The sequence below is a fragment of the Hemiscyllium ocellatum genome, chromosome 11 (assembly GCF_020745735.1).
Source record: "Hemiscyllium ocellatum isolate sHemOce1 chromosome 11, sHemOce1.pat.X.cur, whole genome shotgun sequence".
Classification (NCBI taxonomy): Eukaryota; Metazoa; Chordata; class Chondrichthyes; order Orectolobiformes; family Hemiscylliidae; genus Hemiscyllium; species Hemiscyllium ocellatum.
The window spans coordinates 22549409-22563099 of NC_083411.1; the positions used below are offsets into that span (position 1 = coordinate 22549409).

Genomic DNA, 13691 nt, shown 5'->3' on the forward strand with positions numbered 1-13691 from the left:
TGCCAGCACCCGGCTCATATCCCTCCAAACCCTTCCTATTCATATACCCATCCAAATACCTTTTATGTGTTGCAATTTCTCTAGCCTCCACCACTTCCTCTGGCAGCTCATTCCATACACATACCATCCTTGATATGAAAACGTTGCCCATTACGTCTCTTTTATATTTTTCCCCTCTCACCCTAAACCTATGCCCTCTAGTTCTGTACCCCACGACCCCAGGGAAAAGACTTTGTCTATTTACCCTATCCATGCCCCTCATAATTTTGTAAATCTCTATAAGGTCAAACCTCAGCCTTCGATGCTCCAGGGAAAACAGCCCCAGCCTGTTTAGCCTCTCCCTATAGCTCAAATCCTCCAACACTGGCAACATCCTTGTAAATCTTTTCTGAGCCCTATCAAGTTTCACAATATCTTTCCAATAGGAAGGAGATCAGAATTGCACACAATATTTCAACAGTGGCCTAACCAATGTCCTGTACAGCCACAACATAACCTCCCAACTCCTGTACTCGATACTCTGACCAATAAAAGAAAACATATCAAACGCCTTCTTCACTATCCTACCTACCTGCGACTGCACCTTCAAGGAGCTATGAACCTGCACTCCAAGGTCTCTTTGTTCAGCAACACTCCCTAGGACCTTACCATTAAGTGTATAAGTCCTGCTAAGATTTGCTTTCCCAAAATGCAGCACCTCACATTTATCTGAATTAAACTCCATCTGCCACTTCTCAGCCCATTGGCCTATCTGGTCAAGATCCTGTTGTAATCTGAGGTAACCTTCTTCGCTGTCCACTACACCTCTAATTTTGGTGTCATCTGCAAACTTACTAACTGTATCTCTTGCGCTCGCTCCAAATGATTTATATAAATGACAAAAAGTAGAGGACCCAGCACCGATCCTTGTGGCACTCCACTAGTCACAGGCCTCCAATCTGAAAAACAACCCTCCAATACCACCCTCTATTTTCTACCTTTGAGCCAGTTCTGTATCCAAATGGCTAGTTGTCTCTGTATTTCATGAGATCTAATCTTGCTAACCAATCTCCCATGGGGAACCTTGTCAAACACCTTATTGAAGTCCATATAGATCACATCTACCGCTCTGCCCTCATCAATCTTCTTTGTTACTTTTTCAAAAAACTCAATCAAGGTTGTGAGACATGATTTCCCATGCACAAAGCCATGTTGACTATCCCTAATCATTCCTTGCCTTATCAAATACATGTGCATCCTGTCCCTCAGGATTCCCTCCAACAACTTGCCCATCACTGACATCAGGCTCACCAGCCTATAGTTCCCTGGCTTGACCTTACCACCCTTCTTGAACAATGGCATCATGTTAGCCAACCTCCAGTCTTACAGCACCTCACCTGTGACTATCGATGATACAAATATCTCAGCAACAGGCCCAGCAATCACTTCTTTAGTCATCCTGCATTCTCTATACCTACCAGCCTTTCCTTTCACCCTAACAGGAATATACTTTCTTTGGATTCTCGTTATCTCATTTTTGAAGTCTTCCAATTTTCCAGCTGTCCCTTTACCTGCGAACATCTGCCCCCAATAAGTTTTTGAAAGTTCCTGCCTAATGCCATCAAAATTGGCCTTTCTCCAATTTAGAACTTCAACTTTTAGATTTGATCTATCCTTTTCCATCACTATTTTAAAACTAATAGAATTATGGTTACTGGCCCCAAAGTGCTCCCCCACTGACACCTCAGTCACCTGCCCTGCCTTATTTCCCAAGAGTAGGTCAAGTTTTGCACCTTCTCTAGTAGGTACATCCACATACTGAATCAGAAAATTTTCTTAATTGTACACACTTAACGAATTCCTCTCCATCTAAACCCTTAACAATATGGCAGTCCCAGTCTATGTTTGGAAAGTTAAAATACCCTACCATAACCACCCTATTATTCTTACAGGTAACTGAGATCTCCTTGCAAGCTTGTTACTCAATTTCCCTCTGATGATTAGGAGGTCTATAATACAATCCCAATAAGGTGATCATCCCTTTCTTATTTCTCAGTTTCACCCAAATAACTTCCCTGGATGTATTTCCAGGAATATCCTCCCTCAGCACAGCTGTAATGCTATCCCTTATCAGAAACGCCACTTGCCCTCCTCTCTTGCCTCCCTTTCTAACCTTCCTGTAGCATTTGTATCCTGGAATATTAAGCTGCCAGTCCTGCCCATCCCTGAGCCATGTTTCTGTAATTGCTATGATATCCCAATCCCATGTTCCTAATCATGCCCTGAGTTCATCTGCCTTTCCTGTTAGGCCCCTTGCATTGAAATAAATGCAGTTTAATTTATTAGTCCTACCTTGTCCCCTGACTGTTTGACTCGCTTCTGAACTCAACTGGACCAGTCTCAGATTGACCTCTTTCCTCACGATCTCCCTGGGTCCCACCCCCACCCATCTTACTAGTTTAAATCCTCCTGAGCAGCTCTAATAAATCTCCCTGCCAGTATATTAGTCCCCTTCCACTTTAGATGCAATCTGTTCTTCTTGTACAGGTCACTTCTACCCCAAAAGAGATTGCAATGATCCAAAAATGTGAATCCTTCTCCCATACACCAGCTCCTCAGCCATGCATTCATCTGCTCTATCCTCCTATTCCTGCCCTCACTAGCTCGTAGCACCTGGAGTAATCCAGACATTACTACTCTCAATGACCTCCTTTATAAATTACTGCCTAACTCTCTGTAATCTCCCTTCAGAATCTCAACCTTTCCCCTTCCTATTTCGTTGGTTCCAATGTGGACAATGACCTCCTGCTGGCCCCTCTCCCCTTTGAGAAAATTTTGCACCCTCTCTGAGACATCCTTGATCTTGGCACCAGGAAAGCAACATACCATTCTGCTTTTTCACTGCTGGCGACAGAAACATCTGTCTGTACCTCAGACTAGAGATTCCCCTATCATAATTGATCTCTTTGAAACTGACGTACCCCTCATTGCATTAGAGCCAGTCTCAATACCAGAAACTTGGCTGTTCGAGCTACATTCCCCTGAGAATCCATCACCCCCTACATTTTCCAAAACAGCATACTTGTATGAAATAGGTATATCCACAAAAGACTCCTGCCCAAGGTGCCGACCTCTCTTACCCTTCCTGGAGTTAACCCTCTATGTGACTGTATCTGAGACTTTCCTCCCTTCCGATAACTGCCATCCATCACATACTGTTGCTCTTGCAAATTCCTCATCGCTTCTAACTGTCTTTCCAACCAATCCATTCGATCTGATAAGATTCATAACCAACAGCATTTATGGCAGATGTAATCCGCAATACCCTTAAACTCTCTCTAAACGCCCACATCTGACAAGAAGTACATATCACTCTACTAAAGGCCATTTTTGCTCCTTCACAATCTACAGACCCAGAAAATAACACCATCTTATTCCTCTACAAAACACTACCCCAGGTTAAATTAATATTTATGGCTTATATTTTAAGTTTAATCAAGAGACATATCTCCAAGAACATATAATCAAGAAAGAACTCACTCTACTCACTACTGCAGACTGTTGTGGTTCTGTTCGCCGAGCTGGAAGTTTTTGTTGCAAACGTTTCGTCCCCTGGCTAAGCGACATCATCAGTGCTTTGGAGCCCCCTGCGAAGCGCTTCTTTGATGTTTCTTCCGGTATTTATAGTGGTCTGTCCTTGCCGCTAACCGGAAGCGGCAAGAACAGACCACTATAAATACCGGAAGAAACATCAAAGAAGCGCTTCGCAGGAGGCTCCAAAGCACTGATGATGTCGCCTAGACAGGGGACGAAACGTTTGCAACAAAAACTTCCAGCTCGGCGAACAGAACCACAACAACGAGCACCCGAGCTACAAATCTTCGCACAAACTTTGAACACTACTGCAGACTTTCTGTAGGCCACACTTAAAACAACACTTCACTGATCTACTTCTGTGTTATGAACTTCACCCAACATGTCCTCCAAGATCAGTTGTGAATTTCACTGTTTATTAATTTTCCCAGACGCACTCTGATGTTCAGTGATACTTGTATTCAAACAGCAAAGGCAGTAACTGTGCAAGTTCACTATGGTGACAGTTTCTTTCTCTCTCTCTCTCCTGCACTGACCTCACCATGTGCTTCCTTTGTCTGTTCTTCCTTTTAAAACGGCTGTTGTTTTGACTTTTTTCTTCAAAGTTCCAAAACAATGCAACAGCATATAAAACAGTAATTGCTGCTCCTCAACTTCGAGGAAATCACCTCCAGCACCTAAAATACCTCAAAAAAGGAACAGCTGTTATACCCAGAAAGTTTTTCCATCCTCCATCTTGAGTTACCCAGACTCCTTCTCCTTTCTAAAGTCATTGAGGGGTCTTCTGAATGGGTGAGCCAGCAGCACCAGGGTCATGCAGGATGAGGAGATGGCACTCTGAGCTGGCTGAAGATGAGTGAAGGAAGATGTTGTAGGCAATAGTGAGAGGCTGCAGAGCTTTAGAGTGGATGCGGTAGCAGTAACAGAGTGAGTAGCAAAGAGAAGACAGTGGCACTTAGCTGGCAGGTCATTTACCATTTGCAACGCTACTGGGCATTCCTCAAGATGGTTAAAACCACACTGACCAGGTTGGCCACCTTAGATCAGTTTGCACCTGGTCCATCAGGAAAAGGTAAAGAGTGCAGATGCTACAGATCAGAGTCAAAAACTGTGGTGCTGGAAAAGCACAGCATCCGAGGAGCAGGAGAGTCAACTTTTCAGGCTTAAGCCCTGGTGAAGAGCTTATGTCCGAAACGTCGACTCTCCTGCTCCTTGGATGCTGCCTAACCTGCTGTGCTTTTCCAGTGCCACACTTTTTGACCTGATCCATCAGGACTTCTAAGTTCCTGTTGGCAAAGCAGGCTGCCAATTTCTCCTTAATTGAAATGTCAGGACAAAGGTCACAAACCAAGTATAGCAGCTCCTGAGTGCACCACTGCCTTTTAAACACAGCGCCAGACCAGAAATCCTGTGACGTGCCGGGAATGGCAAGCACTTCCACTGAGTGAGAGAACTGGACTACCATTGAATAACAGACTGCCACAAGGGCATGGTCCATACACTGAATGAAGTGGGTTTGGACCAATTGTCTGAGAAAATGCACTAAATCTCCAAGAGAGATACCCTCCGTGAATCTTCACAAAAATGATACCTTGTTGATTTCTGGTAAGGTTCAGCTTGTAGAAACTGTTTGCCTTTTTTGTGGCTGATGAAAACTGTAGGCCATAAATAAAGAAGTCTCACTATTAAACCCAATGACAATTTCAGTAGAAACCTCTTTACACAAAGGATGGCAATAATATGGAACCATATTGGGCCAAACACAGGCAAATGGGACTAGTTTAGTTTGGGAAACCTGGTCAGCGTGGACAAGTTGAACCGAAGGGTCTATTTCCGCGCTGTGCTGGGAGGTTGGTTGACAAAGCAGTATGATGCCACTATCATGGGTTCAATTGCCATCACCGGATGAAGTTACCATGAAGGACTCTCCTTCTCAACCTCTCACCCTTGCCTGAGGAATGGTAACCCTTGAGCTAAGTCACCACCAGTTGTCTTTCTCTAATGAGAGAGCAGTCCTACAGCCTGATGGGACAGTGGCAACTTTATGACTCTAAATATGAGTTAAGAACAGAGTACATGTGTTTAAAGGGAGGTTGGATAACCACATAAGGAAAAATGGAATCCAAGAAACAGCAAAGAGAATTGAATGAGTAAAGTTGGAGTCATGTGCAATATATTTACTGGCATAGACCAGTTGGGCTGTATTGTCAGAGAAGCTGTATTAAAATGTTAGCTTTTAAAGATTATCTTGCAAAAACCATAATAAAGCTGTAATTGTTTTCCCTCTGGCTCAAAGAAATGAGATTATCTGATAGAATAGTTTTTTTCTCACTGGGCTAGAATTCCAAATATCCTGGATGTGAATATTTTACAGAGTCATAGAGACAGAGAAATATACAGCACAGAAATAGACCCTTCAATCCAACTCGTCCATGCCAATCAAATGTCCGAAATAAATCTCGTCCCATCTGCCAGCATTTGGCTCATATCCGACTAAAACCTTTCTATTCCTGTACCCATGCTTTTTAAATGTTGTAATTGTACCAGTCTCCACTACTTCCACTGACGGTTCACTCCAGAAAACGTTGCCACTTGGATCCCTTTTAAATCCTTCTCCTCTCACCATAAACCTATGCCCTCTAGTTTTGGACTGCCCCACCTCGGGAAAAAGACATTGTCGATTTACCCTATCCATGCCCCTCATGATTTTATAAATGCCTATAAGATCACCCCTCAGCCTCCAATTCTCCAGGGAAAATAGACCCAGCTTATTCAGCCTCCCCCATAGCAAAATCCTTGTACATCCTTTCTGAACCCTTTCAAGTCTCACAACATCCTTCCTGTAGCCAGGAGACCAGAATCACATGCAGTATTTGAATAGTGGCCGAAACAATGTCCTGTGCAGCCACTACATGACCTCCCAACTCCTATATTTAATGCACTGGTCAATAAAGGCAAGCATACATCTTGTTCAGTTCCTACCTACCTGCGACTCCACTTTCAGGGAACAATGAACCTGCATTCCTCGGACTTTACCATGAAGTGTATAAGTCCCACTCTGATTTGCCTTTCCAAGATGCAGCACCTCCAATTTATCTAAGTTAAACTCCATATGCCACTCATTGGCCCATCTGATCAAGATCCTGTTGTAAACTGAGGTAACCTTCTTCGCTGTCCACTACACCATTAATTTTGGTGTCGTCTGCAAATTTACTAAGCAGACCTTGTATGTTCATGTCTAAATCATTTATATAAATGACAAAAAGCAGTGGACCGAGCACCAATCCTTGTTGCACACCACTGATCACAGGCCTTTAGTCTGAAAAGCAACCTACCAGCATCATCTTTGAGCCAGTTCTGTATTCAAATAGTTACTTTCCCCTGCATTCCATGTGATCTAACCATGCTAACCAGTCTGCCATGAGGAATCTTGTCGAACTCTATATATATTTTTAGTGAAGTTAAACACTTGTAATGACTTCCTACAACTTTCTTTAGAATCCTGTCAAGTCATTTAGGAGTATTGGAATTACTGCTATTTCAGTTTGAGCATTCTGTGCAGGCACTAAATGAAGAACTGGGTCCTCAACTAGAAATTAGGAAGAAGTTTGTGATGAAATCGTTATTGGGTCACTGTCATGTGATAGTGAGAATCAAAACTCTCAGCCTAGCAAGCAAGATATAACATAGAAGAATATTAATTTATTATTAAGATAAAAAATGATAAAATATAAAACATAAATTCCTGATAATACCGCTTGGCATATATTTTGACAATGTCTCACCCGAGGCTCCACATGAAAATTTGCAACAGTATGTTGAAATTTAATATACACAAAGAATCACAAAGGATCCATCTTACAGATAAGTCGGCAGCTGTCTCAGGATGGGGTGTAAGTATCCTGAGGAGATAGTGAGGTCTGCAGATGCTGGAGATCAAAGTTGAGAGTGTGTTGCTGGAAAAGCACAGCAGGTCAGGCAGCATCCGAGGAGCAGGAAAATTGATGTTTCGTGCCAGATCCCTTCATCAGGAATGAGACTGGGAGAGATAAATGGGAGGAGGGTGGGCCTAGGGAGAAGATAGCCGAGAGTGCAATAGGTAGGTGGAGGTGGGGGGGGTGAAGGTGGTAGGTTGGGGGGGGAGGGTGGAGCAGATAGGTGGGAAGGAAGATTGACACGTGGGACAGGTCATGAGGATGGTGCATGAGGAAGGTTGGAACTGGAGTAAGGTGAGAGGAGGGGAAATGAGGAAACTGGTGAAGTTCACATTGATGCCCTGGGTTAAAGGGTTCCGAGGTAGAAGATGAGGCATTCTTCCTCCAGGCATCAGATGGTGAGGGAGCGGTGATGGAGGAGGCCCAGGAACTACATGTCCTCAGCAGAGTGTGAGGAGGAGTTGAAATGTTCGGCCATGTGATGGTGGGGTTGATTGGTGCGGGTGTCCCAGAGATGTTATCTAAAGCATTCTGCGAGAAAGTGTCCAGTGTCCCCAATGTAAAGGAGACCACATTGGGAGCAACAGATATAATAAATGACGTGTGAAGGTGCAGGTGAAACTTTGATGGATGTGGAAGGCTCCTCTAGGGCCTTGGATGGAGGTGAGGGAGGAGGTGTGAGTGCAGGTTTTGCAATTCTTGTGGTGGCTGGGGAAGGTACCAGGACGGGAGGGTGTTTGGGGGAGGGGGGGGGGCGTGGACCTAACCAGGTAGTCACAGAGGAAACAGTCTTTGCAGAAAGTGGATAAAGGTGGGGAGGGAAATATATCCCTGGTGGTGGGATCCATTTGTAGGTGGAGGGAATGTCGGCGGATGATACAATTTATGCGGAGGTTGGTGGGGCGGAAGGTGAGGACCTGGGAGGAAGGTTCTGCCTTTGTTGTGGTTGGAAGGGTGGGTTTGAGGGCGGAGGAGCAGGACGTAGATGAGATGCATTGGAGGGCAGCTTCACCCACATGGGAGTGGAAATTTCGGTCTTCAAAGAAGGAGGCCATCTGTGTGTCCTGTGATGGGACTCGTCCTCCTGGGAGCAGATGTGGCAGAGGCGGAGGAATTGGGAATGTGGGATAGCATTTTTGCAGGAGGTAGAGTGGGAAGAGGTGTGATCCAGGTAGCTGTGGGAGTCGGTTGGTTTGTAAAAAATGTCAGTCTTGAGTCGGTCCTTGTGGTTGGAGATGGAGAGGTCTAGGAAAGGGAGGGAGGTGTGGTGAATTTAAGGTCAGGGTGGAATGTGTTGGTGAAGTTAATTAACTGTTTGACCTCCTCTTGGGAGCACGAAGTGGCACCAATGCAGTCATCAATATAGCGGAGGAAGATTCCTGTAAGATTCTTGTAAGATGCCTAACTCTATAATGAAGAATTTCTACCAGATAACTAGGGCAATATTTATCCCTCAGCTTATATACCAATTAATAAAAGAACATATTATCTGGTTTGTGAAAGTATGCTCTGTGTTAGAGACTATTGTATTTTCTACGTTACAACACTGACTACACTTCCAAAGTACTTAATTGGCTGCAAAATAATTTCCTGAAGATGTGAAAGGTGCTGTATGAATCCAGGTTCCTTTCTCTTTAAAGAATTGTTGAAGATGTGGTGATTTTTGAAAAGATATTGCTTTGTGATCAATTTTGAACTTCCAGGTTATAAACACATACTGTAAAGGAAATAATAACCATTTATTTTCCCGTACAGGTATACCTCAACGTCACCTGAGGAATGTGGGAACTATATCCAAGAAAATGGCTATAATGTTGGTTGCTATTTCTCAAAAGATAAAATTATCGAATTTGAAAACTTTTACATTTACACAAATGGATCCAGAGACTCAGGAAATGTGCCCACCACCTTCCAGCTGCAGAACTACGGTAGAAAATTTAATAATCTAAGTCATAACCCAGTGTTCCTGTTGTTGGATTATTCATTCAGGGACCTAGGTAATGTTCTGGGGACCCAGGTTTGATTCCCACCACAGCAGCAGGTGAAATTTAGAGTCATCAAGATGTACAGCATGGAAACAGACCCTTTGGTCCATTGCATCCATGCTGACCAGATATCCTAAATAGATCTTGTCCCATTTGTCAGCATTTGACCCATAAACTCTTCCTATTCATATACCCATCCAGATGTCTTTTAAATGTTGTAATTATACCAGCCTCCACCACTTCCTTTGGCAGCCCATTCCATTTTGAATTTAATTTTTTTTTAAATTGGAAATTAAGAGACTAATAATGACCATAAAACTATGGCTGATAAATGGAGTCTGATGCTGTGATAGAAGTAATTCCTCTCGCCCTTCTCGATTTGTGCAGCTTTAGACCCAGTGGACTGGATCTCCCTTCTCTAATATCGCTGAGCCATCACCCAACTGGGTGTAACTGCACTCAACTGATTCCATTCTTATCTTTCCAAGCACCAAAGAATTGCCTGCAGTGGATTCTCTTCCCACTCTCAACCCTTTACCTGTGGAGTCTCTCAGGGATCGACCCTTGTGTCTATCCCATGTCTCATTGACTTGTTGCTGTCCAGCAATGTCACCTCAAATGATAACATCAATTTTCATATGATCTCCCAGCTCCACCACAAGATCCACTTCTTTGGATCCCTCATTTGCCTCACAGTGTCAAGTTAAAAATCACACAACGCCAGGTTATAGTCCAACAGGTTTAATTGGAAGCACGCTAGCTTTCGGTGTGCCCCTCCTTCATCAGGTGGTTGTCACATCCACCTGATGAAGGAGCAGCGCTCCGAAAGCTAATGCTTCCAATTAAACCCGTTGGACTATAACCTGGTGATTTTTAACTTTGTACACCCCAGTCCAAATTATGACTTACAATATCAGACTGCTTGTCTAACATCTAGTACTGGATAAGCAGAAATGTCTCCAAATAAATGGTGACAGAGTTAAAACTGTCTTTGGTTCATACCACAAACCCCATTCCCAAATTCCAACCCTCTAATTGGCAATTGTAAGTTTGGACACTGGGTTTCGTATTTGAACCCCCATTCAAGCTTCTGACCAGGTGTCCCTGAAATCACTAAAACCACCACCTCCACATCCACAATATTGCCCAATTCCACTCAGCCGCAGCCCTTCAATTCCGTTACATTTACTTCTGCGAATGTGACTTGTGTTTCTCGCACTATTGCCTGAGTCACAAGGTTCAAGTTCCACTCAAGGGCTTGAGTGCAAAAAATTCAGTAGAGTGCGAACATTGCAAAGCTGTACCATTGAGTTACAGCTGCACTGTTACAGGTGCCACTTTCTGAATGACACATTCAACTGGAGCCCCCTCTACCTGCACACGTGGTTTCATTTCAACAAACACCAGCAAAGGTATCCCTAACAAAGAGGATCCTGATTAGATTAGATTACTTACAGCATGGAAACAGGCCCTTCGGCCCAACAAGTCCACACTGACCCTCCGAAGAGCAACCCACACAGACTCATTCTGCCAACATTTACCCCATTCACCTAACACTACGGGCAATTTAGCACGGCCAATTCACCTAACCTGCACATTTTTGGACTGTGGGAGGAAACCAGAGTACCTGGAGGAAACCCACACAGACACGGGGAGAATGTGCAAACTCCACACAGACAGTTGCCTGAGGCAGGAATTGAACCCAGGTCTCTGGCGCTGTCAGGCAGCACTGCTAACCACTGTGCCACTGTGCTGCCCCCTCGTTTCCATTAAGTTCAATTGCTCTAATTATTACTAGAGGGATATACATTTCTTAATGGCTGTTCAGGAGTCAACAGTTATCACAACTTAAACTATATTTTGATAATTGCACTCCATATTAAGGAAGTTGCTTGATGACCCATTTTGCCTGTAGCAATAACCTCTGCAGCATATATCTCACTCCTGTGCCAGAACTCTTACCAGCAAGGGAGACCCTGCGGGCTGTCCCGGAAATGGAGACTGGCCCTTTCCCAATACTGTGAAGGTCTAGGGTTTCTGTAGCACTGACTTCCACTGCATCAAACTGGCTTTACTTTGCAGTGCTTGCAGGATTTGAACCTGTGGAATGGACTTTGTAATGGTTGCAGTGAGTACTGATATTCCAAGGATCAAATAGGTCCTCATTAAACTGAGACAGAAGAGATACGGAGGGACGGACTGAGTAGTGTGCGATGGATGTTACATTATCCTAGTTCTCCTTGTTTTTTCTTTAGTAATTATGATAACTCTCGAACCTCAGCCAGTTCACTTGCTCCAAATTCATTGACCCACAATTCTTTTCTGAAAGAATCACTCTCTGAAACGCTTGAAATATCCACTTTGATATCAGCAAAAACTCAATTCATGTCTTTCAGTGAAACTCTACCCTCCTACAAACGTGACGCTGAATATGACAGAAAACAACGAGCTCCTTTTGAGCTGGGAATCACCAGCCAAGTTACTGAAATGTCGGATGTATGAAATCAGGCACCGCAGTAATAAGGACAAAGACTGGCAGGTACCATGTGATAATGACCAACAAGACTGATACGTTGATTAACAAAAACTTTATAAACAGAGAGTAGTAGCTGTTGTTTTATGAACTGAATAGTACATTATCTCTTTGTCACTGTGTACTAGGTTGAAGGTCTCCTACCTTTCTACTTTTAATCTTGGATGAAGCTGCTCTTTGTACATCTTTTCAGGAAACAGAAGACAAGTGTCTCTTATAGATGCTTGAGGATGTTATCTGCAGCACCAGCATCCCTGAAAAATGACTTGTCAATCTAATGAAGCAGCATGCAGTAGTCATAACTAAATGATCCCACAACTTATGAATCAGTGCAGAGTGATTCAGGTTGAGTGGTGAATAGGGTTGAAATTTACAGCTAAAAAGAGATGAAGGCTCCAATAATGTACCCCTCAGCAATGATAGGGGATCCCAGCTCATCACAGCAAAAAGGAAGACTGAATCATTTGCAACCAGCTTCAGCCAAGAAGTGCTTTATAAATGATCCATCTAAATCTTCTCATGAAGTCCCCAGTATTATAAGTATAATTGCAATTCACAACATGTAATATCAAGTAACCACTGAAGGCGCTGGATACTTCAAATCTGTACACCCTGACAAAATATAAGCAATATTGCTGAAGACAAATTCTGCAGAACTGGCTGCAACCCTAACCAAAGTATTCAAGGAGAAAAATTGCCTGGTTATGTCCCATCAACAAAAAGCAGGAAAAGTCCAATCCAGCAAAACACTACCGCATTGACTTCCAAATCATCAATCAAATGATGGATAGGGTTGTTGATCGTACTCTCCAGCAGCATTTACTCAGCAGTGACCTGCTCACTGACACTCAGTTTTGTTTCCACCATGACTTCATGACAGATTTTCTCCAAGGGCAGAACTCCAGAGGTGAGGTGAGAGTGACTGATCTTGACAACAAAGGCAGCATTTGACTGGATGTTAACTCAGAGGAGTTTTGATTGTCCCCTCCTCCTTGTGTTATAGACAGCTAGTTACCAAGGATGTGAGGAAATGGTGATCTGGAATGAGTTCCTTACCAATCAGTGTAAATAGCAACAGCTTGGAGACACATTGTTTACCTATGAAATGAGATTTTAATGTTATCTTCAGTTCTGATTACATACTGCTTTTTCTGGATTTGTTCATCTAGTTACAAGTCATCACTGCACAAACAAAGTATGTTTTGTCAAGTGTAGATCCAGAGAAATTCTACACTTTTCAAGTGCGAAGTAAGATAAACCAGTATTGTGCAAGTACTGAGCTGTGGAGTGAGTGGAGCTCAGCTGTTCACTGGGGAAAAGATCCCACCCAGCCAGGTAAACTCATTGTGTTTACAATTTATTAAACTAGACCTCAGGAAAATTATTGTTCAGATAGTGTTCAAATGGAACTAAAAATCAGCTGCTGATGAAACATTTTTCACTATCTCCCAAAATCATAATTATCCCTGTAGAGAAGACATCTGGGAAAGTGAAAACAAAAACCTTCAGTATGATCTTTGTAATTTAATGTTCTTGTTCCTTCAAAATTAGAGCCTTTATTTTCACCATAGGATAGGAATTGTGTGAAATGGCTTGCCTCAAATGAGCACAGCGTGCTTCGGAAATGGTGGAGAAAATGACGTCAGTATGGTGCACCCTACTGTT

The 13691-nt window shown here is 43.2% G+C and overlaps 1 protein-coding gene across 3 annotated transcripts in view; it reads left to right on the forward strand.

Annotated features, from left to right (window-relative positions):
* LOC132820129 (cytokine receptor common subunit gamma-like) overlaps positions 1-13691 on the forward strand; it is a 60928-nt gene that overhangs the window by 28614 nt on the left and 18623 nt on the right. For all 3 annotated transcript variants that reach the window (XM_060832063.1, XM_060832065.1, XM_060832064.1), the window contains exons 3-5: positions 9264-9436; positions 11890-12032; positions 13196-13361. In XM_060832063.1, coding sequence (XP_060688046.1) covers positions 9264-9436; positions 11890-12032; positions 13196-13361 — 482 coding nt within the window. The remainder of the gene's footprint in view (positions 1-9263; positions 9437-11889; positions 12033-13195; positions 13362-13691) is intronic.